This window comes from Solenopsis invicta, chromosome 9, assembly GCF_016802725.1.
Source record: "Solenopsis invicta isolate M01_SB chromosome 9, UNIL_Sinv_3.0, whole genome shotgun sequence".
Classification (NCBI taxonomy): Eukaryota; Metazoa; Arthropoda; class Insecta; order Hymenoptera; family Formicidae; genus Solenopsis; species Solenopsis invicta.
Window position 1 is genome coordinate 16,392,965 of NC_052672.1, and position 25,054 is coordinate 16,418,018.

Here is a 25,054-nt window from a genome sequence, read left to right on the forward strand (position 1 = left end):
CGTCAATCATGCTGTCGCGAGTGCTACGCCGCCAATTACGTTCAGGGGACGCTCTCGGGTAGAGGTTTCCTGCGTGTCGATTAATTATAACGATACCCGGCGTAGACGAGTGAAATATCGGCGGTATTAGCGCATTCGTATGCGACGTGTAAAGTCGGATAAAGTCGCGGAGATTATATACGCGGACCTTCGCGCGCCAGCGAACTTGCTGGCAGCGTGACGACTCGCAAGTCATTCAGCATTCCTGTTACGGCGGACGCGCGGACGACGGATGGAGTCGGTTCTCCGCGCGGTCCTTTTAGCCGGCAGCCAGCGTTGGTCCCAAAAGGACCGAAACGCGAAGCCGGTCCCAGCCAGCGTACAGCTCGCGCACAGACGCTCTCACGTACGGCTTGGAGAGCTCGGCCATGAAGAGTAAACGCGAAACGAAATACGGAGAACACGTTCATTCGCGTCACGAAACCAGCAATATCGTGACAGTTATTGCCGCTTGGAACAATGCAAGTAGAAAAACGGCGATATGAAATGCTTTCTGTTCAGCACGTACCGGAGCGAATAGGATAGTAAAAAGAAGCTTGATAGAGCTTTTTTAACTGTTTAACCATTTAGGTTACTCGAAATCTGTTATTACTATTGGTAATGACATGAAACATATATTAGTCTTGTAATACGTTAAATATATAGTCTCCATCACATATAAATTTATTTTTTGAATAGCCTGAGAATGATATAAATATATAATTCTTATGCTGTTTAAAAACTAATTTATTATGTGTAATTAACGATTTTTTTTAAAATTATGATAGAGCAAAATTGCCAATACCGGTACCTCACTTTGTCTTCTTTCTATTAACAATCTACCTTCGTTATCTTTCAAAAACAAGTTTCAATGGATAAAAATGACTAATTGGTCTTATTTGGATAATTGTAATCCCTTACCGATAGCACTGTCGCTTGAGTTCTCGCCGAATGCTGCTACGCGTACGAATGAAGCGCAATGCACCGCTGCCGAGGGAACTCGTTCGTTTCTCCCCCTTGTCGACGGTTGACAACCACTGGTCCGGCTGCAGGCCGTTCTGCACACCGTCATCCATATCTGTCGCACCCTGGATCCGACCGCGTCGGAAGCCTACACCGAGATTGTTCTGCCACGGTCTGCGAGCCTCACGGTCTCTCGGAATTCGCTGCGCCGCATGCGGTATCGCGCGTACCGCCGAGCGCGAAGAAGCATTCGCGTCAGCACCACAACGCAAGGTGATCGTCGTTGACCAGCTACACGACGGTGTGTAGCAGCCTTTAACCTCTAACGGATCGAACCAAGCTTCCCGCGACGTCGTTGATCGTCTCTTCCGATTAAACGCTGCCGCCGCGCCGCGCCGGTTCCTTCTCGAGAAAAGTAAAACGTCGATCGTTGCCGCTTGATAATGTCCTCTTCCCGTTTCACCGCGAGCGTTAATCAATTCATTGCCCCTCTCGAAAAAGCGCCGTATCGGAGCGCCCCTTTCATCAACAATTATACGCATTTAATGGTTCTTTTCGTCGAGATGGGCACGCAGCGTTGCGTACTCGACCGGGATGCGCGGAGCCTCCAGCGCTCTCAGTGTAGCGCACTGCACCGCCGGGAATACCGATGTTCGACGGGAAAACGCTACACACGCACATACACACACTCTCACACACACACACGTTCAAGACATTATCGTAAATACGGAAAAAGAGTGTCCGTTAAACAACCGGTCCTTACATTGTTTACGAGCGCGATCAACTCCACCGTCGATTACATAACGGCCGTCGTCGTACGCGCGCATGCACGCTCCAAGATTCTCGTGAACGTGTGAGTCGAACTGGTCCTCCTCGCTGGTTCCACCGGTTAACTTCGGCCGAGGAGACCTTACCTCCAACGCGTCCTCGCTTCCAATTTCGATGAACCATAGATGGAAAATTAATTTTTCATCGTTCGGAGCCGATTGAACCTTCAGTCCGTTTAAACTACTTTCGCGTTATAAAAAAATTTTTGTTCTTTCGTTTAAACAATCGTCCAACTAAATGCTTATTTAATTTGGAAACTGTAACATTTTTGCATAATTCTTCTCATTTAATTTTTGATTTTTAATGCACTCAAAGTTCAGGTTGGCACTATTTTTGTCACAATCCCGATATAAATTGTTTAATGCGGTTATTTACAAAGAAATGATCGCAAAGTTCTCTCGAGGTTCACAATTTCGCGTCGAGGCGTGCTTCACGGTGTTTTCAATAAACACAGAAGGGTGTCGAGGAGGAAGCTCACGCACTTTCCTGAAACCGGTGCCTCTAGTCAGCCGAGCAACCGGTCCACTTGACGCTCGAGAGCGGGAATTTCGCGCCGATTCTTCATAGTCTTTGTAGTCGTCTCTCTTTCATGTGAAATTCATACACGCGGCACTGTAATATACCCGTCGATTACCACCGTATAATCAAACTGAGATCCCGCTCAAGGATGTTCAAAGTGACGCAACTGGCCGGCTGAAGTCGAGTACCGGCGTCGAAGCGCCGGTTTACCGTTCGCGTACGCGGTACCAGGAGCAAATGTGGCCTCCAGTGGTAGCGCTCTGAAGCGACACCTGTGAAGAGACGCTACCCTCTTCTTCTTCTTCTCGAGCCTTCGTTCGCGGGCGCCCTCCGAGCCGAGCTCGCTTTCTTCCTCCTCCTTTTCTTCTTCTTCTTCTTCTTCCTCCTTCTCCTCCTCCTCCTCCTCCTCCTCCTCCTTCTCCTCTTCTTCTTCCTTCGTCTCGATCCCACTTCTCGTGATAACAATGAGGTTACGAGTACCCTGTCGATATAATGGCGGCGATAGAAGAACACACCGTGCGATTAAGAATATCCGTAAAGGATCGAGTCGAGCGATTAGAGGACGGAAAATTAATAGCACGACTTGTCTTCCCGCAAGTCTTAATTCGCGTCTTGTCCATTTGCCGCAGGTACACTCACGTCGCGCATAAGCGTGTTAATAACAACGATGTAACAAACTCACTGACAATCAGCATCGCCGGGTCTCGGGCCCCGCACCGAAATGTACGTTTCGTTAGTAATTGCATCTTACGTATTTGGAGAGATGTCGTTAAGCCGAGAAGTATTATGAAAAAAAGCACAAAGGGGAAAAAGAAACGTAATGGCTCTGAGTTGGTTCGAGACATCGAGTCACGGCCACGTAATAAAAGCACGTAGGGCCTGTGCGGCGCGCCGAGAGAAACTGCTCGGTATTCTCTCTTCTCTCCGGCTCTCCTAACCGATCTCGGGCTCGAGTCGCTTCGGGTTGGCTTTCTTGTTCTCCGGTCCTCTACCCGTCGCCTCTAGAGTCGCCAGATACCACCGCGGGTTCCTGTACTCTCTCTCTACGTATCCGATGATCACGTCTGCTCGACAATAACAACAACGCAGGTAACGAGCTCTGCTCTCAGTCTCAACTACACATCCTAGACTTCCTCGACTCGAAGCTACAACTCTTTCGACTATCCTAAAGAGTATCTAAAATAAATCCCGGAAGTGTCAAGACGAGCTCTAATTTTTACACTCCAGATATCTTCAATTTGGTTTTGTCAGACCTTTATAATATTCAAATTCTTAAACGCCATTTGTACATCCGGATAACTTGGTCATAATTACTGAAAAATACGGTTTACACTCCTTAGACGACTATAAAAAACAGTTCTTTATTAATTGCCTCGATTATTCATTGATTTCGAAAGAATCGCGCTTATTTATTATTGTTATTTATTGTAACCGATCGTTCCGAGAGGAACGGGAGTGCGCAACATCGATCATTGTACGTTTTATCTGATTTTTGCGCTTTTGTATTATGACGTGGAAGACTTACGGCTGGTTTATATACAATTTGCATCATGATAATATCAACCGAGGGGCCGGAAACGATAATTCGTTGGGCGGATGAGCTACGTCGGCTCGTATCTCTTCGCTCTCGCGCTCACCCGCGTTTTCCTTTTCGACGTGATCCAGCGGGATACACCTGCGTAATTACTAGCCCCGTGGTAATAACATAATGGCAACAATGCAGTGGCAAACAGTGCCAAATCGTAAGTTATGTTAGTGGCTGAAAAGATTCCGCAGCGTTGTGGCACTTTTATGCAAAATTAAATGCAAGTAGAAATATCTCATTGTCATTCGTGATTAATAAGAGTTTATGTTTTTTGCTATCATTACCAAATGATAAAATACCCTGGGCAAATCGTAATCATTTTTTTTATCTAATAGAAGTAGAATAATTATCGATTTCTAGTAATTCATTTTGAGCTGACGTCATCTGCATCAGATTTGACAGTTATTAGTTTCCATTTTCATCTATATTGTCATTATCTCAGCATGCGCACTATTGCGCATTGAAAATGATTGAAACTATCTGAACACGGGAGCAATCTTGGAAATGGTAATCATCTAGTCTGGCTAATCTTCCGTAAAGCCAAAACTGTTTTTCTGCATACCACAAAATAAATTGGAACATAGAGAATAAATTATTCTGTACATACATATATTCGTGCAAGAATATAAATGCAATTCAAGATGCTTCTTCGTTAACGTTAATTTTACTGCATTTGACTGCAATAACGTATCAAGTTGCTTTTTTTAAACTGCATTATTTTTTAATGCATTATTTTTTAATCGCGAACCAAAAGTTAACTTTATCATTTACATGCACATATATTGATAAAATTTTGTTTTGGAAAGTTTGAATTTATTTACAAACGTTACTTGAATCTTGAAATAAAACATTTCACAGAAGGGATAATTAAAGTTTCTTCTCTGGCCGTCTCTTTTATGAATTTTTCCTGAATAAAGGTGCGTCTTTAGCTACGCAGTGTTGTCGTTGCGCGCCTTAGCAATCTCTCACGCGCGAGAAGTAAGAAGCGGCGACCAAAGGGAGAGCGGACGCATTCGACGGTGAAAACGGATGAGTAACGGCCGACAGCCCCCAAGACTGCAAGCACATTGCAAGTCGATCTCTCAGGGCCAGCGAGTGTGGCGAACCACTCGGCGCTGCACACGGATGGATCCCGCGTCCACGGGGATAGGGTCATGGTCACGAGCAAGGTCGTGCTCGCGATTGTGCGCACGATACTTAATGCGTAGTGCTCGTGAACGAGGATAATGGGGCCTACGAATTTCTCGGCGCTGTCTTACCGGGTCTCGCTTCGTTCGCTTCGAAGTGCACACTCCCCGGGGATGCAATTACGCCCGGCTCCACCGCGGTCGGTTGCCTATCGGACGCGAACAAATTGAAAGAAAACATCGTTATCCGGTATTATTTTCATCGGGCAGCGCGCGGCTACCCGGCACAGACGAAGCGATATCGGATATCGCCGCGAAAAATCATCATCGTGATTGCATATGTATATAGAAGCGCCGATCGGAGCGATGCCCAGCTTCGGCTATATAAGGTTCGCCGGGTGAAATTACCTATTTGATGATAATATCAACTAAATAGCTATCGGGGCCTTAGCAGGGCTCGATGTGGGATGGCCGAGCTTTAGTGGTCCCCTTTTCGCGCAAAGTAGCATCGCCGTAGAAAGAAACGATCATTTGTTAAACGGCATCGTACTGTGCTATTAAGTAAGAGCGCGCTGTTATTACCGAACCCGGTATCTCAAAATTCCAACTGTGCTTATCTCTCTCTGGAATAACTATATACTAATAATATAATGGCGAAAGTAATAATGCATTGTGAGCGTAACAGTGTGTTACCTAGTACGGATCCATAATCTCACTGTGCAATCAACGATAAATGTATCAAATTATAAATTTTTATCACAAGGGGATATTTATATATACTTTCAATTTTTATATAAAGAAGACATACACATATTACAGCGAATTCGTAGTGATCGAATTGTGTTAATCAGTTCAAAATTATTTAATGGTATCTGTTATAATGTAAGTAGACTATAGATTTATTTTACATTGTGTATGTTTGAATAAGTGATATAAATTTATATTTGGATGTTTATAGCGGATGTAAGTAAAATGAACTAATTTTTATCTCCCTCCCTCCCGGAGTAGCAAATACAAATTTTTTTTTTATTATTTTTGAGCTATAAAATCTGATTCTAATTTTAAAAAATATTGATTTGTGTGGCAAGTGTTAAAATCATGAAGCTATTAAATATATAAGAAGGTATTATGAGAACGGTATATTAAATAGGATGGGGAGAAGGAAAACTATAGAAAAATAAATAATTAATTGAAAATCAATCAATGTATAAGCAACAAGAATTAATAAGTGACGGTTTATGCAATCAAAGCGGATTAATGATTAAAAATATTTTTTGCACAATTCTTCCAATTTTTAGTAATAAAATATTACAATAGAATAAAATATTCTGGAAGAAAATCTTTGAAAGACGCGAACAACAATGGTCTCAAGTGCCATAATCAAGATTTAAAATCGTTCCTTTTGATGCCATCTTTGGGGCAACTCCGGGGGGGCGGGGGGAGGGGGATAAAAATCGGCCCATTTTACCCCAACATTGCATCCAACATATATGAAATGAGAATACAGAATTGTCAGGTAATATCTCCAAGATCGTTAAAGTGGGATTCTTAACGCAGCGCGGTTATAATATTTTGTTATCTGCTCGCTTCAACGTCACAATGATTATGTCGTCACTCCGCACGTCATTATTTCCGCGAGCATTATAATAGCGGACTCCGTTTACTTTTTGTTACAAAACGACGTGGACGCGAGGAGGATAAGGCCAAGTGCATCGCGCATGCTTTCTCAAGAGAAGACCCGGGTTAAAAAGGGTCGCGCCGGTGCTTTTGTCCGAGAGTGAATCGTCTATATAGCAGCGCGGAGAGCTCAGCTCTAGCTCTGCTCCATTGAATCACCTGGCGTAATTATGCGGAGTCGTGGAGAGAGCGCGTATCGATCACTTGGTGGTGCACGGCTGACAATGGGCGAGCGAGCGGCCCGGCGGTTCATTAACCGTTCGATTAAAGCAGCATGTGCGCGCATCCGCTGTATCCATCCAGATATCCATCGGATGGGAACGGCTGTCATCGAGAATCACTCCCGGTGTACACACGACGGGGCACTTAAATCGATGATCATCGCCAACCTCGCGCGCATTTTTACGTTTCTGCGTTACTGCGCCACGAGAAACGGCCGCGAAAATATATATCGATCAATAGCGAGCACAATGACGATGCAAAAGCTTCCTCCTACTGACGCCTTGTGCGATCCCAGAACAGTTACAATTCATTATCTCTATCCCCCTTACTCTCGTGTCAAAAGATCGATTCGAGTCTATTTGAAAGTCTCACGATGACCTTCGTATTTTTTCCAAATAATTTCTTTAATAAGAAGAGGACACGTCATCGTAGCCAAGAGTAGCCACAATTGGCGCGCGTAATGTCAGACATAACGGACATAAGTCGTGCTGTAGCTATTACGGAGCGCATCATCTCGCGCGCGAGAAACGCAGGTGTGGAAACTCATAACCCAATTATGATTTAGATACGTAAGCGTACACGCCGCGCCGGGGGGTAACTACGATCGACCGGCCAATTGGCCTCGCGAACGCCACTTTCCGGCCGCTGGGAAGTTTAATCTATACGGCATTAGTCGAGTGATTGCGTGCGCTTTCCAAGCCAAGACTTCGCACCGGACGAATCATCGGCGTGAAAGTGTCGATGAGTAGAAAAAGACAGGCAGGGAAGAGATGAAGGAGCTACCGCGCTTTACGCTACCGATGTATCGTGCTCGAGTGGCGTTCACACGATCGCCGTCTTTCAAGTCGAGAGAAGAAGCCCTCTCTCTCTCTCTTATCGTCTTCCTTTAATGCGAGAATACGCGCGCGACGCGCGCCCAGTAAGGGGTATGTAGGTCAGGAGGTCTAATTCGAATGGATGTTGAAGCAGGATAATTTGTATCCTCCGTCGACATTATATCGTGGGTGTGACAATTTTCTCCGATCGTCTAAATCCGTTGTGCGTACGTACAGCGCCTCCTTCTCAAAGAAAAGCGATAGCCGTGACCGCATGCTTCTTCTCTTCGCGTCCCGGGAAATAAATCGCGGTGATATATAACACGTATAAAACGCGCGCGAGGGATAAACGAGAATACAGGGACGCGTAGTAAATTAAAGGTGCGTTTACCGCGTTAAGCGCCGCGCGGTAGATCGCTCCCGCGAGCTCTCGTTCGTAAACCTGTTTTCTTTTCACCCATGTCCATCGATAAGACCGGCGGTATATGAGGTGTGGCGGGTCGCGAAAACATCGAAAGCTTTCATATCGCCTAGTGTGTTGGCGTCTCCTTCCGTACAGTTCGTATTTTATTGCCGTTTGATAAATTTCTTGCTGAAGAGAGTCGGACAGTGCTAGATAGCGCGATATACTTTAGTATGCATCAACGAGTTCTTTAGAGCGAATTCGGTCTTCATTACGTCCGCAGACAAGTTAAACGACACGTGCAACCATTTTCCGTTAATACTAGTCGTCTACGAGACACGATCCTTTGAAGGAAACAGGAGTCGCTAATAAAATACTGACAACTGACATTGTCAGTCGTATTACCAACGCTCCAGCCAGGCGTGAAATGAGATTATTCAATAAGGCGATCCATTTGTTTTTGATTTACACGTCGTGATCCTCTCGCCGATCTTTCCGCTATCGCAGCAGCTTTATCGCGCGACTGCCATTCGCCTATCGCGCCGGTCCTCGCGCATAATTAACAATCGATAGCGCGTGACGAATTATTCTGCCACATTAACTGCGCTGAGAATCATTACGTAGCTCGTGTATTAGTTCCGCTACGTGCGTATGGACTTTTGGCACGCTTTCGCTTTGTTTGACAAAGAAAGACTCGATTGTACACTTCACCATTTAACAAATTTAATAGAAAATTTTCTAGTTTAAATGACGAATTCTAAGCATCGATCCGTTATAAATAGCTGTGATCAATTGCAAACGGGACTCATTCTTTGACAAAGACACGAGTGATTGTATTATTTCACAAGGATTCGTTTTTATCAACAAATAAAAAACTGATCGATTTAGATGCAATGATCATTGTGTAATAATGACGATTTTTATGAGAAAGAATATAATCTCAATAGTTAAATCTTTCGAGAGGTAGTTGCGTCAAAGTAATTCTTGCCCAGTATTGCTTTCAATCTAGCAGTTTCATAAAAATGATGAGCGCATGAACACTGAAATTATTCGAACAACTTTCAATATGCTGATAGATAAAGCAGCGGCTGAGTGGTTTTTAATTTCGATCAACCATCTGCGAAGCTATACAAAACACATCAAATGACATATAAGAGGTAACCGCGCGCTTAAGTGCAGGTAAATAACTTCGAAGAGCCATTAGATGGTACAACGAGAAGGAGCCTCTTCGCGCGTCATTCCAGGGGAATGTGATTTCGAAATAAATGTCCGTCAGCGTGGTCTTCGCCATTGATGCTGCAATAATCCTCGGATGACGAAGTCGTCGCCGTTCGGTCGCACGTGCCTGCATTCACGATCAACTCTTTCACTATTTAGATGATGTTTTCATTTTCCTTTACCGCTATCTTCCGAGGATGGTGTCTGTATGATGGATGATGCGACATCAAATGTAATTGCGTTATGCTAATTAGGTTTATTTAATCCTAGAATATGTGGTAATGTACGTAAATTTTACATACAACTCCCACATATTTTATTCCTTTACTTTAACTTACTCTAATAAGCGCCGTTTTTGAACGCTGAACCATGTCCAGCAATAGCTTCAAGCTGAAATAGAGCAGGGACGGGGAAGCAACGTACATACACAAGAGTTTTGATTATAATCACAATTGTGACATAATATACACATTTGTAAATGTGCATTAAATAATTCTCTCTCTCTTTCTCTTTCTCTCTCTCTCAATATAAATTTTTCTGAGCGTATCTCAAGAAGGAGTGTTAGCTTAGTGCTATTGTTATATCGCTTTACGTGCGATGGATAGGACAAATGCTTTACGTGCATGGGATAGGACAAATCCCATAGAAAACCAGCGTCTGTTATCTGAGTTCCGCGGCAATGGCGACATAGCGGCATCTCGAATCTCTGAATGTGCCTAAAGTCATTCATCAGATTGCATCGGGTCTAATGTGGAAAATATAGATGTAACCGGTAAAAAGCTTAAAAGGATCTGTAAAACCTGTTTCTCTTACGGCGGTACCAGGTGCGACAAGAGTAGGATACATTCCACACACGAGAACACCCCGTAGACCAATACGGTCCCTGATTCTGGTATGCTTGTACGTTCTTGATGGTCGTGGCAATTTTGTGTAAGCGAATCGGCGAAGCCATTCAACTAAACGTGAAACGAAAGGATACATTATTTAAAAGTCACATTCAAAGCTTTGAAGCTAAACTAAAATTAAAAAATTAATATTTTATATACTTTTCAAAATTATGTAAATTGTATATACCTACAAAAATTTCTATCTGCGAAAATTGAAATTCAGTTTCTTTCATAAAAACGCATCGAACATTAATGACTAATAACCTACGATTAGTCCTACAATGTTTAAGTAGACTTTAACAAAACAATTTTAATTTCTCTTAGAATTCAACTCGAATTACATGAGATATCAAAAGCTTTAAATATACATGATTTAAATTTACATAGTACATGATGTACTTCATATGTGTATGCAGCGCAGTGTTGCATGTATATATAATAATATAGGAATCCAATAATATCTTTATCGAGCTTATAGCATTTTTGCATTTATGTAAGATTTAACCTTGGGCGTCCTAGTCCTTGGAAGGAACGACGAACCGTTCGTAAGCTCGCCGTGAGATACATCACACCTTCTTGCATCCAATTCCATTCGTGCGCCACGATGCGTGTCGATTGGCTGATTATGCCCGCCGCCGCGGGATCGCTGAAAATTAGTACACAAGTATTTCTACGCACGTGCGTACGAATAAGGAGTTTCATTTGGTACATCGCGCAGAGACAATTAATTCAGTCGACGATTTGGAAGTATAAAAGAAAGGATGTGATCAAATCGCGAAGAGATAGCTCTGCTGACGTTTCGTTGCGTTGGCTGCGTTTAAACGATAACATTCGCGATATTCTTGTACTTGTATTCACAGGTGCTGTTAGAGTATGAAATCTGCACTGCTCATTCGGCATTTTCTGCCTGATCATTTACTTTTGGCAAATTTTTTAAGAGAAATCTTGACTTCAATCAATTTATTGGATTGTTAAATACATAAATCCATTTGTAGAAATCTAGGTTATAGCATTAAAGCATTTTATTAATAGCGTCGTATCGTAAACTTTTATTACGTCAAGAACCGAACAAAAAACTGGAAATATGTAAATATAAATAAGTAGTAAATATAAAATTTATGCAAGAACCATATAAATAAGTCCACATGTTTTATTTTATTTTTTTTCTTTTAAATGGGTCCTCAAAATATTAATCAAAGCCTATAACTTTATTTTTACATTTATTATGTATCTAGAGAAAAATTATCATATTTATATTATACAATAAACGCGATTTGAAGATGAGACCTTTTTTAGTTTTCTGAAAATTTAATCTTTTGGACTTGTTTGATTTTTGTCAGAAATTCTTCAATTGTGATTGAACTATTGCTTATTCGCACTTTTTAATTCAAGCACGAGTTGTTCGCGGTTCCTAGAAACCGAATGCGATGCGTTTCTTTCGCGTAGTTCTTCAATGAGCGAAATAACACCTTACTCTCATAACATGCGAAACGGGATGGGTACTTGTAAGTCGAACGTACGAGTTACGAGAATTTCGCTTCCAACGTCTTCGCTCCGTGTACCATTGTGAGCGAATGCTCGCTGTCGAAGCAGTTGTACAGCTTTTGCAGATGGAAATAGCGTGGAGGGATGCGTTTCTATCATAATGATTTAAAAGTAGCATGACATAACGCGTCTCTCGCTACATTGTTGCGTTGCTCCGAGGCAAGATTTACGCTGTACGTGGTCGCGACAACGGTCGCCGAATCGGACGTCGTGCTCTATCAGGTTTCTCGAAGGGCAGGATCGAACGCGGTGAATTGCATTCCCGTAATACATGCAGCGGGACTGAAGGGAAACGGAATAACGAAAGGGAGTGGACGTGTCACTAATAAAGGAATGAGATGCGACGAGGTCTTCGAAACCCTCGAAAGCTCCTCGCATAAAGGTCGCGGGAGGAAGGATGTAATATTCGAATACGGGTGAACAATCGCTTTGTTGGCAGTGATTTATGGATCCTTATAGGGGCGACGGCGACGACGACTGTCTAGTGTCACGACGTGTTTCGTATCGTAGTCACTTTACTTCCGGGGTGTCGTGAATCAACGAACACGTCGCGCTTGACGCGACTGTACGAGCTCTGGCACACCGGATTTGTAAAATTGTAGGTGTTCCTTGCGAACTTTATGATGGACATGTATTCGTAAAAAATCTATGCGCCAGAAGCGATATGGCATTCCCAATGTTCTAAAAATGTTTAACACACGATTGGATACGTTTTGCAAGTAAAATTGGCAATATATAAAAGAAATAAGCCATTTGATCTTGTCATCTTTACTCTAAAATGTCTTTCTTCGAATTCAATTTTTTTCTTATTTTTATACATCTCTACATTTTAATCGTCTCATTAACATAAGACATTTATTACTTGATTAGGGTAGAGTTGCCAAACGCGTACCACATTCAAGTTATTTTTTATTATATTTCCTATTTGGCATAACGGTTTGTACACAAATAAATGTTGGAAATTGCAGTTTAATGTTTCGAGTTCTTACTATTACACAATATTTAACCTTTTACTAATAAATTAATTTATTATTAAATCTTTTTTGTAAAACGCTACAAAAGGTACGATTTAGGCAACTTGTCTTCTAAATCACCTTTGAAAACATTAAATTTATAAATTAAAATAATTAAAAATGTAAGAAATCATTAATTAATATTTATTTTATTGGTAACGTATTAAGCAGAAAGATCAATTTCTTAATAATTAATGAATAACAATGAATAAGAATGAAAAGGACATTTTAAAAGTTACATATGTAATATTAGATGTTGACCAAACATATATTTATGAAAACTTTCAGGTATTTTCTTCCTTATTTACCTGGAGACAATCGACTGGAGTCAATAAACAGTGAGAATTTAATCAAATAACCGGTTGTGTAAACTAAACACAGAAAAAAAACCGGTTTGAAACATCTCTTTATAATCACGAAATTCGAAAGAACGTTTCGTTTGTAGGCGACGCGACTGTGACGTGCGAATGTACGTTTTGTCTTGTCACGTTTGTGCCGGGGACTCATCGAAAATAGGGGACGGATTAGGCAGCAGGATAGTTTACGAGTTATCATAATGCGGCTTAAAACGGCCAAACGCGCTTATTGTTAGCTATTACGATACGGATTTATTCCGGCTACCTGCCCGCCAGGCGGCGACCGATTACTTCCACCGTTCATTTCGTCACACGAGACTAGTCCCCGGAATTTCAGCCTCGACCCTTTTACGTTCGCTTCGAAGACTATAAAACTTCAATCGCACCGCCGTCGATCAGTATATCTCGCATTACATTCGCATAGCAAGCGCGCGGGAGACAAATAAAAGCAATCGTTCGCACAACTGCCGATCGGGCAGTGTGCACGTGGGAGGTCGGGAGGCTGAGCTCAAAAGTTGATAGCCGGAAACACCACGGTCTTGTTAGCCGCTGATCTGAGCGATCCAAGTGTGGGCGCTAGATCATAGGCCAGTCAATTCTTCAAAGCGAGTAAATATGGCGAAAGAGAGTATCCGTGATCGCGGGAGCGATAGGCGAAGGCGATAGATCTTTGTTCGATATACTTTTCGCCTCGTCGATTTCCTCATATCGCGATGTACCATTTCTCCCATTTTTCGCGCTGGCACCTCCATACATCCATGGCGCGCGCGAGAGACATTCCACGGATGTATCGCAATGCGACGGACGCAGAAAATTAGAACCGCGTCGGCCGTGGGCGTCGATCGTGCCACGAGCGATCGCACGGCGATCTTCTGGATCAGCCGCTCCAAGACGCGACCTGGAATAGATGAACCGCCGCTCTCCGATGGGGTACGAGGTGGGGTACGTGGAAGCGTGCGCTCACGGTTTCTATTATTCCCACGCCCATCCTCCCCGTCACCGGGACGGGCACGAGACCGCAGAATGGTCCCTAACCGTAGCCGACGCTAACCACTGACATTACGCCTGAAAAAACTGGCCATGAGCCGATTCCATCGTCTTTACCGCGACCTCGAGAATCGCCGGGATCACTCCGACGGCACTAAAGTCCTTCGTTATACGGTGACCTCCGCCAATACGGTGATCTTTGCGCCATCACCATCGAATTCGGAGAATCGGTTTGTGATCGGCCAATGATTTCTGCGCTAGAGTCCCCTCGTGAAAGCGACTCCCCGGCGCATTGTAATTGAAACCGCGCACCGGCAATCTCGGTAGGAGCGTCAGATTATCGGCCGCTCGTGTCGAAGGGAAATGATTTATTCGACAGCGATCGCACGAGCTTGCGTAAACTTGCAATAGCTGTAGGGAGTATCCGCGTGAGAACCCGCCGGCCACTTAACTTGTGCCACGAGATTAAGTCACGCGTGCATCGTGGCGCGCGCTCGCCGTAAAACTTCCGGCTGTATATTCCGCCGGAGTATATAAATGTCTATGTCATAATGATAAGATTATCTTTATTACCTAATACCGCATCGTCGTTTTGCTTACTTTGACGCGCCGTTGACGAGGAACCGTCATCGACATTCACTGGCTTATGTATTCGCTCGTTCCTTCGCGAGAGAAGGCGAGCTGCGAGCTTTAAGCTCACGCTTACTTTGCTTTCTACGTTACACCCACTTGTTTCGCGACATTCTTGTCGAAGCCGAAGCAGCGAGTTTGCCGCTGGTAATCGTTAAGTTGAGGGACCAGCTACAGTCGTCGTCCCACGCACGGAAGACGCGGTGACACGAATCTGGCATACCACGAGACTATCGTTTCGAAATTGGCGAGTCTTCGGATTGTCTTATCAGAATTTACGTCGAAAATGATCGGAGCGAGATTAATTATTAATCTCCTAAATGTCACATTATTTATTGCAGTTTTAGCGCTCTTTCGAATAGAAAATAAATAATTTTTTTTATATGCATAAGTTTTTAGGCTCGAAAAGCATAAATTACATGTGTATAATAATGCTATTAAAAGCTGATATGGGATAAATGTTTATGTAAAAAATTATTAATTAGTTAACAAGAATGTGTTTTACATTGTTAATTAATTAATGAATTTAATAATGCCTTTAAGATTTATAAAAACCGTAATGTACTTAAATATATTTCTTTCTCTTGTAAAATATATAACATAAATACGTAAATTTATAAAATTATGTTATGTTTGTATTAAGTGTGTAAATTAATTCGATGATTTTATATTTGATGTTTATTCAATTTAAAATAAAACATTTTCTTGTCTTCCTGCGGTTTGAAAGTGTGGATCTTTACATTTTAAAACACTATACACTTTGACGAAGTAGACGGTATAACTTCACAAAACCGCAGTGAACACTGTGTAGGCATTCGAAGAGCAACGTTTGAGGTACTACATTTTTCTTTTATTTTATTAAAAAATAGTGCTACTGAAACCACAGAAATGATTTGTTCTACTCGGAATAAAGGTGCTGATGACTCATAAAACGTGCAAAAAAACGATATTAGAGGTTTCGAAGTGGAGATTTTATTCTCGCAGCATGACAAGATTCGGCCACATGCTGCAAAATAAACGAACGATATCGTCTAAGGACTGGAAAATTCTTCTTTAGATGGATTTTTTCCCAGATCTGCCCTGTGGTAATCTGACGTGATAATTATCACCTGCTTCGATTGCATCATCACCTGACTGGTACACATTTTAAGTCAGTGGAAAAAGTTCGGAAAAGTTTTCTAAATTTTATCATCTCAAAATTCTAAGTATTTTTCCGTCAAGATATTTGTCAATTGTTCGATAGTTGGAACAAAGTCATAGAAAATAATGAATATTATTTCAAACGTTAAATCTCTATTTAAATTTTGGTTAATCAGATTTAAATTTTGTGAAAAATGATATCGAATTAATTGCCTAAAAAATAAAACCTAAATTAAGAACCGTCACTGAATTAGCCTATATATAAACATAAATTTATTAACTAATTAACAACAATATAAAACACGTTCATAAACTTATGTATTTTACAAAAGGAAAACATTTTGAAACAGTATATTACAGTTTTGATACATTATGTATGTTGGATTTATCATGTATTAAATCTATATTTTATCTATATGCATTTTACGGAACAAAGATATTTCTTGTTAATAATCGTGATTTAGTGAATTTTAATCGTCAATTAAAACAGATTGTCTCGTTTTATATCTACACTTCCGTCACGTCTCAAATGATAATCTTAATTCTTTATTACTGATAAGTGTTATTACTCTTAGCTAAGCATTACTGTTCGATCTTTTGATTGTGGGATTTCATGATGAGCATTCAGTCGTTATGACATGGTATGATCGCGTCCGTTACGTTTGCACGCGATATCGATCCGTATCAATGCATCTCTGGCGCCGCACCTGTATATCGACGTTGTTATTACCTGCATCATTATCTTTATCAAAACAGTCAATCTTCATTAAAATCTTGTACAATGTTGCTCGAAGCACTGGTGAGGACCAACCGGATCTCGAATCCAGTTCGTCGACTACATTTCGGTGTGAATGTAGTCTACTCTCGTGAACAATTCGATATGTATTCGCATATAGTCGCGTATGATGACAGTTAGATCATTTAGGATGTAACGGAGAATGGAGGCAGAAATTACGTACAAGGAGAAGAATAAAGGAAGAATGGAGTACACGACAGCGCCAGAAAAGTGGATCCATAAAAGCGAAGACTGCTCGGTATTGCTGAGTGCAAACGCATGCTGTTACTGATAAGGCGTCGTCTCGCACTCATCACATAAGCAACCGCGGTCTACCTGATAATCCGTAAAATGCATAATGATTTATTATTACATCGCTTGGCGACGGGAAGCATGCAGATACAACATCTACCTTCGCGACTCCGAAAGTAAATTAGCGCGATAATGGTCGTTGGTACTTGTTTTGTCACAGAAATAAATGAATCGTGTATATATACGTATGTGAAAGTAAACACATTACGGTCTTGAAAAAATGTAAGCGCCTTCGACATTTTATGATCTCCTACATTCGAACAGTTATTACATTGTCTGAAGTGCTTGAGTAAAAGAAGTAATAGCAAGTTAGTATTTGAAAACTAAAAACTGTTGTGCAGAGAAGTATTAGTGCTTGTGTTCAATATAAAAGTGTGTGCCTTTTTAAAAATAATCCTTTTTTTTAATAATAAAGATTTTTAAATTGAGCGAGGAAAATATTGCCTGATGATTTTACATATTATTACTTCACGCTCGATCTATCGTAAATTTAATTAAGCTTAATGTCTGAAGATTAAATAGATAGTTACCTGTTGTAGATAACTCTAATCAATGATGTATCTTTTTATTTTAACTATGTTAGTTTGTATTTGTTATGTTTATAAATTTTTTTATTTACGTTTTTATTCTCTTTTAATTTTTCGATTACCGATTTTACTCTTTATGTAATAGCTTCAAATATTTTTTTAACATATTTTTTAACATATATATATATACATACATACATATAATTATACTATTAAAAGATCTTTTTTTAAATACAATACAGAGAAACTTGATAAATGTTACTTTCAAGTTTTATATTTAATGTTAAATATCAAGTTTACTTTGATATGGAAAGAAAATCTGTTTTTCCTTTATATTATTTTTAAATTCTCTTTTAGTCAGGGATATACTTACAAGATTTGAATTTAATAAGAATTGTTTGCAATTACTATATTTTATTATACATATTATCATATTATATATGATAATTTAAAAATAATTTTGGCAAAGATGTACGAAAAAAAATTAAATAACACTTGCTGTGATATTTTTTCTAAAGTATTTATTCCAACGTGGGTTATAGATAATAAGAGATAATATGAAACGTCGCTAATATAACTAATTATAGTATGTGTGACTGGGCACCGAGAAATTTAAACAAGTCGCTTATGTAGATTCGATTGTTCATGATAATAATTAGAAGTTTAAGAGAGGTAACAAAAGAAGGAAAGAGAGATAAGGATGTATTTATATATACAATTATTCTAAATTAAATATCTTTAAAATGGGTTTTTTTTTCTTGCTTACGTCGCCAAACATAAAGAGTTAAAAACAAGTTATTGCACAAAAAATTGCTCGATTTGATTATAATTGCTAATTAAAATATATTCAATTGTATTATAAATAAGTATTAATATTGGGCGCGCAATATTTTTTTCCTATTCTTTTCTGTTCATCACAGGCCGATATATGCATAAATCGGCTATTAAATAATATATAGTTAATTTATAACTATTATATAACATAAACGTATAATTTATATATATATATATACGTTTTGTCTCTTATTAACACTTGTATGATAATAGTCTTTACAATGGAAGCACAATATACGGTATGTGGAGCCATTTGATCTATGTATCAATTTAATCTCTTAGAACTAACCATTTCATACAATTTGCCAAATTAAAATCAAGATGTAGCTTTTAATTATAATCAAAGACCAAACATTTTAAAAATATCTAAAGACATACTAATAATAATATTACTAATTTTATAACTAAGAGATATATGTATGTGTGTAGTCTCTGATTATAATTACGACTAATATTTTTGATGGATATGCCAATTCAATCAAATTTTATATAATCATTTAATTATACGAAAAATTTAGCAAAATGATTACTGTTCCTGTCATAAAAATTGAGATATAATTTTTACGTATTGTGCAATAAAATAATAATATTTAATCAATATATAATAATATATAATTGCAATACATATAGCACATTGTCATTTACGGGTTAGGTTTATGCACACATTGTCATTGAGCATATTATAATTCGATAAAAATATTAATTTAATAATTGTAAGTTATATACATAAACTTGTCATTCGATGAGATTACGACGCATTTGCTCTTGATACGATTGAGTTAATACATTCGTGATAACAATACACGCTAATTGACATTACTATTAAAAACATCTTGAGCTGTAATACACATCAATCATTGAGGTGTACAAATGAAAAGCGTTTTGTCCTAAACCGTTTCCCACTGATTAAGAATGATAGTAATATTAAAATCTTATAATTTCTTAACAAAATATTTCTTTATATATATTCCATTATAGTCATACTGTCAGTATCAATTGTATTTTGACTAATTAATCAGTTTAACTTATTGATCATTATTAAATAAAATTAAAAATAATGGAATATTAGTGAAATATCGGAAGAAATTAGACAGTGCGATATTACGGAGTCACTACAAAATTCTTGATAAATATTTTAATAACATATCATCAATAATATGTGATATATCTACAAAAATGGCAAATAAAATGTCGATATATGTATGCAAATGCATATTGCCATCAGATACTTAATGTGAAGAACGAACGATATTTCACATGTGCATAGAATCCATGGCAATACGAATTTATAAGTAATTTATAATGTAATAAGAAGGCAAAGGAACTATATACAAAAGCACATGGATATTACGTGACTAATAGCTTTGATTTCTCTCGGCATCTTTAATTCACGATTATCGTAAAGTTACAGATATCCTACAAAACGTCATATTAGATATCTATAAAAAAGTGGTATCACAATATCATGACGTATGCGAACGAACGAATTCGTAACAAAATTAAATTATATAACTGAAAATTACAAATTAACTAGTGTAGCAACAATGTGCAATTTAATATTAATTGGCGCTTTCTTATAGTATTACCTTATTGCACGATGATACAAAAATATTTCCAATATTTCCCATTAAATTGTAAAAGCATTTTGCTTTAAATATTATATTTATATTTTTTTCTTGCAAGTGTAAATAATCGATATAATTGATTGGCAATAAGTTATTTGATTTTTTCCACGTGACCTTTTTTCACGAGAATCAATTTTTACACTCGAATCGAGAGAGACAGAAAATTTATAATTATATACATATAAAAAATATATATTTAAAATATATTCTCCTATGAAATTGATCGTCATATAGTCTTTAATATATAACTTACTATTTACAACATAATGGCAAAAAACCTACTAATCATTCCCCTTCGTTGATCGCTAAAAAATACCCTCGTAAATACGATCAATGCAATTTACAATAAATTGTTTAGGGAGAACATTCTCTCACATCTTTTTATCTTAAGTACAAAATATTTCAATAGATACGTAAAAACAACAAAATTAATATAAATAATAAGACTATAGAAGATAGAAGAGCACGCGCTATCTCTTATATTTATCAAGAGATATTTATAATCGCGCTATTTTTATAGACAATCAAGATATTAATATAATTAATCAGGAATCCTAAAAAAGAGTTCGGGATACTTCATTCCGTGTGAGCAATCGACTTGTAATCCGCGGATTCTCTGGGTTTGATCCCATATAACAGCATACCTCGGTTTCATAAAAGATTAGCGAATAAAAGATTGTAAATAAAAGGAATATGAAGCAAATAGTAATCGCAAATAGTTTTCGAGAATTTATTTTTTGAGAATATTTTACCTGGATAATCGCTCGAAATAAAAATTCTAATTTAAAAAACGTAAGATAAAATAGACTTTTCCTTGTGTTGGTTTGGAAAGATCTGTTAGTGGAAACACGAGATATCTTCAGGGAAATTCGCAGACACTAATAATCTCGCTGATACGAAAAAGAACTAAATAATCGAGGAATGAATATATCCACTATATAAAGTGCATCACAATAACGGACAAAGATGAATCTCAGGATTCTCAGGAAACATCAACAAGATCTTCTAATTAATTGTATCTTCTAATTAATTGAATAAGTAAAGTCCGCGTTATTAATATCCTCCATCAAACATAAACTTCGCCTCTCTTGCTACCGGCGACGGTCGTTGTGGCGGGTACGCTTGTAGATAACGTCGGGGTCGTCGTACCTAAATTACTCGAAAGCGATGTATTTGTGCACGAGGTGCTACTGATTTTTCTCATTGCATCCTGGACCTTTTGACTGGGTCTAGAGAGATCGTGACCAAAACTGCTGGTCCTCGGTCGAACGCTTTGATTGTTGGACACGGTAAGATTGTCCTGTCTATTTGACGTAGAGACTATGCGAGTTTCTCTCGACTGCAATCCTGGAGATTGCGGCAACGACATGCTTCTGTCGTCCTGATCTGGTTGCGCTGGTGGCGGACCGGGCAGCGAGGCTGATCGTCTACCTCGAGCGTCTATCGCCATTGTTCTATTAACTTGAATTCCGGGCACAGCGGCAGTGACCACGTAGCCCAGTTTCTCAGGACTCATTAAGATTGGTGAGCGATCGTTGTAGCCATCGAAAATAGGCGAACTGCCGTTGCTACCTATCGGACTGTTGTTGTTATCGATCAACGGCGTCGAACGATCTTCCTGTCCGGTGATACTTCCGCTCCTACTGCTACCGCTTCCACTACCTTCCTCTTCACTTGTGACCTCCGTCAACGTCGCCTGAACGATCGGGCCCTGATTATTAACATGCGGCATCGTTGTTGTCGCCGTTGTCATTAGACCCAACTGCGTCAGATGGCCCATGGTGACTGGCGTTAAAGTCACCGGAGTCATTAGACCAGCGCTGGTCAATGTTGGTGAAAGCACAGCCTGCGCCAAAGCCGCCGCTCCGGATTTTCCTGAAGCGGGCGTACTTTCAGTTTCTTGTATCGGTGACAACACCACCACCGACAAATCAGTTGGATAATGGCCGTTCGCTGGTATCACGCCCACCACACCTGCACCGATATTCGCCGCATTAGTGGCGGACAAAGCCAACCTCTGTTCACGGTCGATCACTTCCTTCGTCACATCCGGAGTCGGTATGCGTGGCCTGTTCTTCAAAGATACCGGTACCGAGTTCAGCTTTGTCATAGTACCTATAATTAAAAAAGAATTGTCATGACCGTTAGAGTGACGTTAACTCGGTCGACTGATTCCGGATTATTTCGAGGACGTACGCAGAAAATATGAAGTGATGCCGTTTAAACTAACGACTGTAACGTTTCTCGGTGTTCACGCGACGAGCGAGCATGAAAATTAATTTTAGACTATTACTTTGGCGCCAGGAAGCACAATTACACTGACGAGAATATAATTATGCGGATATGATATTTTTGCGCGATACTGTCTTTCTCCTTACGAAAAAGAAAAATGGATAAAAAGAAATACAAGGACTTTAGAGAGTTTTCTCGTTGGATGCGAGAAATAACTACGGAAATTGCAGAGGTCACGCAAGATCAAACATTGCATAATCTTACGTGGAAACAATGAAGGAAAAAGCTTGCAATTCTCTGAGACTTTCTTTCAAATCGAGCTCGTGACTCAGAGGAAAAAATCTTTCGTTAGAAACGCCCAGGTCTTTTCCGAAAACATATTGACGAAACAAAGAACATTTTCATCGTGAAAATAATAATATAGAATAAATTAAAAAGTTTTGCACGCTTAATTTATTTCGAGACAGTTTTGCGCAAGAAAAAGAATAAGTTATTACTTTTGAACGTTTATTTTTATTTATTGGAGAATTTATTTTTATATGCTTTAAAATCCGAGCAAATATACGTAGGAAAGGACAATTTTGCTGAAATACAGATCTGAAGATACTTATGCTAGATTATTAAAATAATTATACTGAATTTAACTTGATTGTAATAGAAAAGTTTCTACGCACCTTGGCGACCCATGCGCTGGCCTCGAATGCTTTTTCGTCCGACGAGACGATCGTAGAACGACATTTTGAGATTAGGATTATTCGTTTGCGGGAGACCACCGGTCTCAGGGCTGCTGTACACGCTGTTGTGACGGTTTCGTGTGAAGAAACCACCGCCGCTGCTGTACGTAGTCGAGGAACTACGTACCGAACCCACTCGGGTAATCTGCCGTTGAAACCAACCATTCTTCTTCCGTTCCACTAACGGTGTGTCCACGCTCTCCTGATGAACATGCGAAATTTAGTATTGAATGCATCACAAAATTGTGACAGGAAACAAATTCGTATTCGTAATTCTCAGATCAGATCAGATCTCTGATCAGACTATTCATAGTTGACAAAGTATAAAAGATTGAAATGCTAAATAATTGTTTTATCGGTAAATCTATGATTGTATAAGAGAGCGTAAATTGAAGTTCATATGAAATAATTACGTTATCGTACTTGTAAACAATTCACTTACGTAATCGGCGTAGACATCATCCTGATGAGCTTTACGATGCTGGCCGTGACTGTGAATCTGTGTGCCCAGCATAACGTTCGCGTAAAGAGCGTCGCTATCTTTCACTTTATAATGCTCCGCAGAACCTTTTGGCTCTTCTTTTCGATATTGTTCGCTGGCGACTGTATACGGCAAGTCCTTAGGCACAACTTCATCCCAGTATTGATCTTTCAAAAGTTCCGGATGCTCTTCGTGCATCTCGTCAACGATCATGTAACCTGCCTGTTATACGATAACGCGTGATGATACGATGAGAAAAAATATATCAACATGTGATTTTAAAAGATTTGAAGTGCGTAGCAAAAGCACATTTTCAAATATTTTGCGAATTTTATTTCTAATATCCACCCGATGTTACGTCGTGTAAGGAAAAACATTTATAAATGATTTGTGGATTTGTTCAAACTATAATTTTCTATAATCTTACTCTCATGTACCTTGATGTGTCTGTCTATCAACCAATTCAACTCGATGTCATCGTCGTCTTCGCCGAAAGGATTAATCAACACCTCGGCGACTTTCAGCCATCCGACGTAGAAACAAAACTACAAGAAAACATCAATTTTATAAAAAAAAGAAAAACAATCTTCAACGTTATGCAGGAAAACTTCTACGCAACATTCCACAGTCAGTGTTTGAAGATAGTATCGTTCATGTTAATCACCTGCAGCACCGTGAAAAACGGGAAATACATGTCCGGCTGCTCATACTTTCCGCTGTTGGCATGTTCGACGAATTGTCTGCCGAGTAAAGCCGAGAAAAAGTAGGCATACAGCGATAAAGTTACCACCTGAAAATATATTAAGAGCTTCGTGACAAAGTTCTTATTATACTATCGCGATAAAAAGAAAAACGTGGCGCGAATAAAAACTTTTAACAGGAAGCTCGCCTTCGTCATAATAGGAAAGATTAGCGTGTGCTATAATTTATGCTGTTTAAAGAGCAGTTGTCTTAAACGTAAAATTGCGACAGAAAATTACTCCCACCGGAAGTTTCGAACTTCGTTAGACTTCGTCTTGTCGCTTCTTTTTCTGTGTCGCGTAAGTACAACAAGCAAACAGGTTTAATGAATGAATATCAAGGTCGTCCGCGCACGCTGCCTTTCTCACTGAAGGTTACCAGGAAATGGTAGTTTACATGTGAAAATATAGCGTGACTTGTGCATAAAAAGGACAACAGATAATTTCGAATATGAACTTTGAACACACACATTTCGGAACCGTCATGAAGATCCGAAAGATTTCTCTTGAATGTGAACGCGAAATCATTACCGAAGGCGTGACGTATCGCAAAAAAATTACTGTTCAACTCTCTTGTCGACCTTGACCATGCAACATGTATCAGCTTCGTGTTTCATGCACGTTTTATTATTCGCGCTGCATCCGTTGGTTAAAGTTTTAAAACGATCAAAGAAATTCCCTTTAATTAAACTTATTGTAATATATATGCACTGCATGCACACATATAAGCTATAATAACCATGCTCTCTCGTAAGCAAGTATTAATATCTCATATTAAAATAAGACGTGCTAAATTACACATTCTTTTAATTTGTATTTTAATCGAGTCTCAATTGCATAAAATAAGTTACATATTTGAAA

General features: G+C 39.4%; 3 protein-coding genes across 3 annotated transcripts in view; 1 reads left to right on the top strand and 2 right to left on the bottom strand.

Annotated features, from left to right (window-relative positions):
- Window positions 1-2,698, bottom strand: part of LOC105201908 (protein Shroom2) — a 166,249-nt gene extending 163,551 nt beyond the window's left edge. Inside the window, exon 1 of the mRNA XM_039453302.1 lies at window positions 940-2,698. Coding sequence (XP_039309236.1) covers window positions 940-1,523 — 584 coding nt within the window. The 5' untranslated portion in view covers window positions 1,524-2,698. The remainder of the gene's footprint in view (window positions 1-939) is intronic.
- The window catches only part of LOC105201861 (midnolin homolog), a 299,275-nt gene that overhangs the window by 36,178 nt on the left and 238,043 nt on the right, over window positions 1-25,054 (top strand). The gene's annotated exons all lie outside the window — the stretch shown is intronic.
- Window positions 18,054-25,054, bottom strand: part of LOC105201856 — a 48,997-nt gene continuing 41,996 nt past the window's right edge. Inside the window, exons 6-10 of the mRNA XM_026133284.2 lie at window positions 24,118-24,243; window positions 23,891-23,998; window positions 23,415-23,675; window positions 22,913-23,174; window positions 18,054-22,121 (exon numbers count right to left, since the gene is read on the bottom strand). Of these exons, the coding sequence (XP_025989069.1) occupies window positions 21,073-22,121; window positions 22,913-23,174; window positions 23,415-23,675; window positions 23,891-23,998; window positions 24,118-24,243 (1,806 nt within the window). The 3' untranslated portion in view covers window positions 18,054-21,072. The remainder of the gene's footprint in view (window positions 22,122-22,912; window positions 23,175-23,414; window positions 23,676-23,890; window positions 23,999-24,117; window positions 24,244-25,054) is intronic.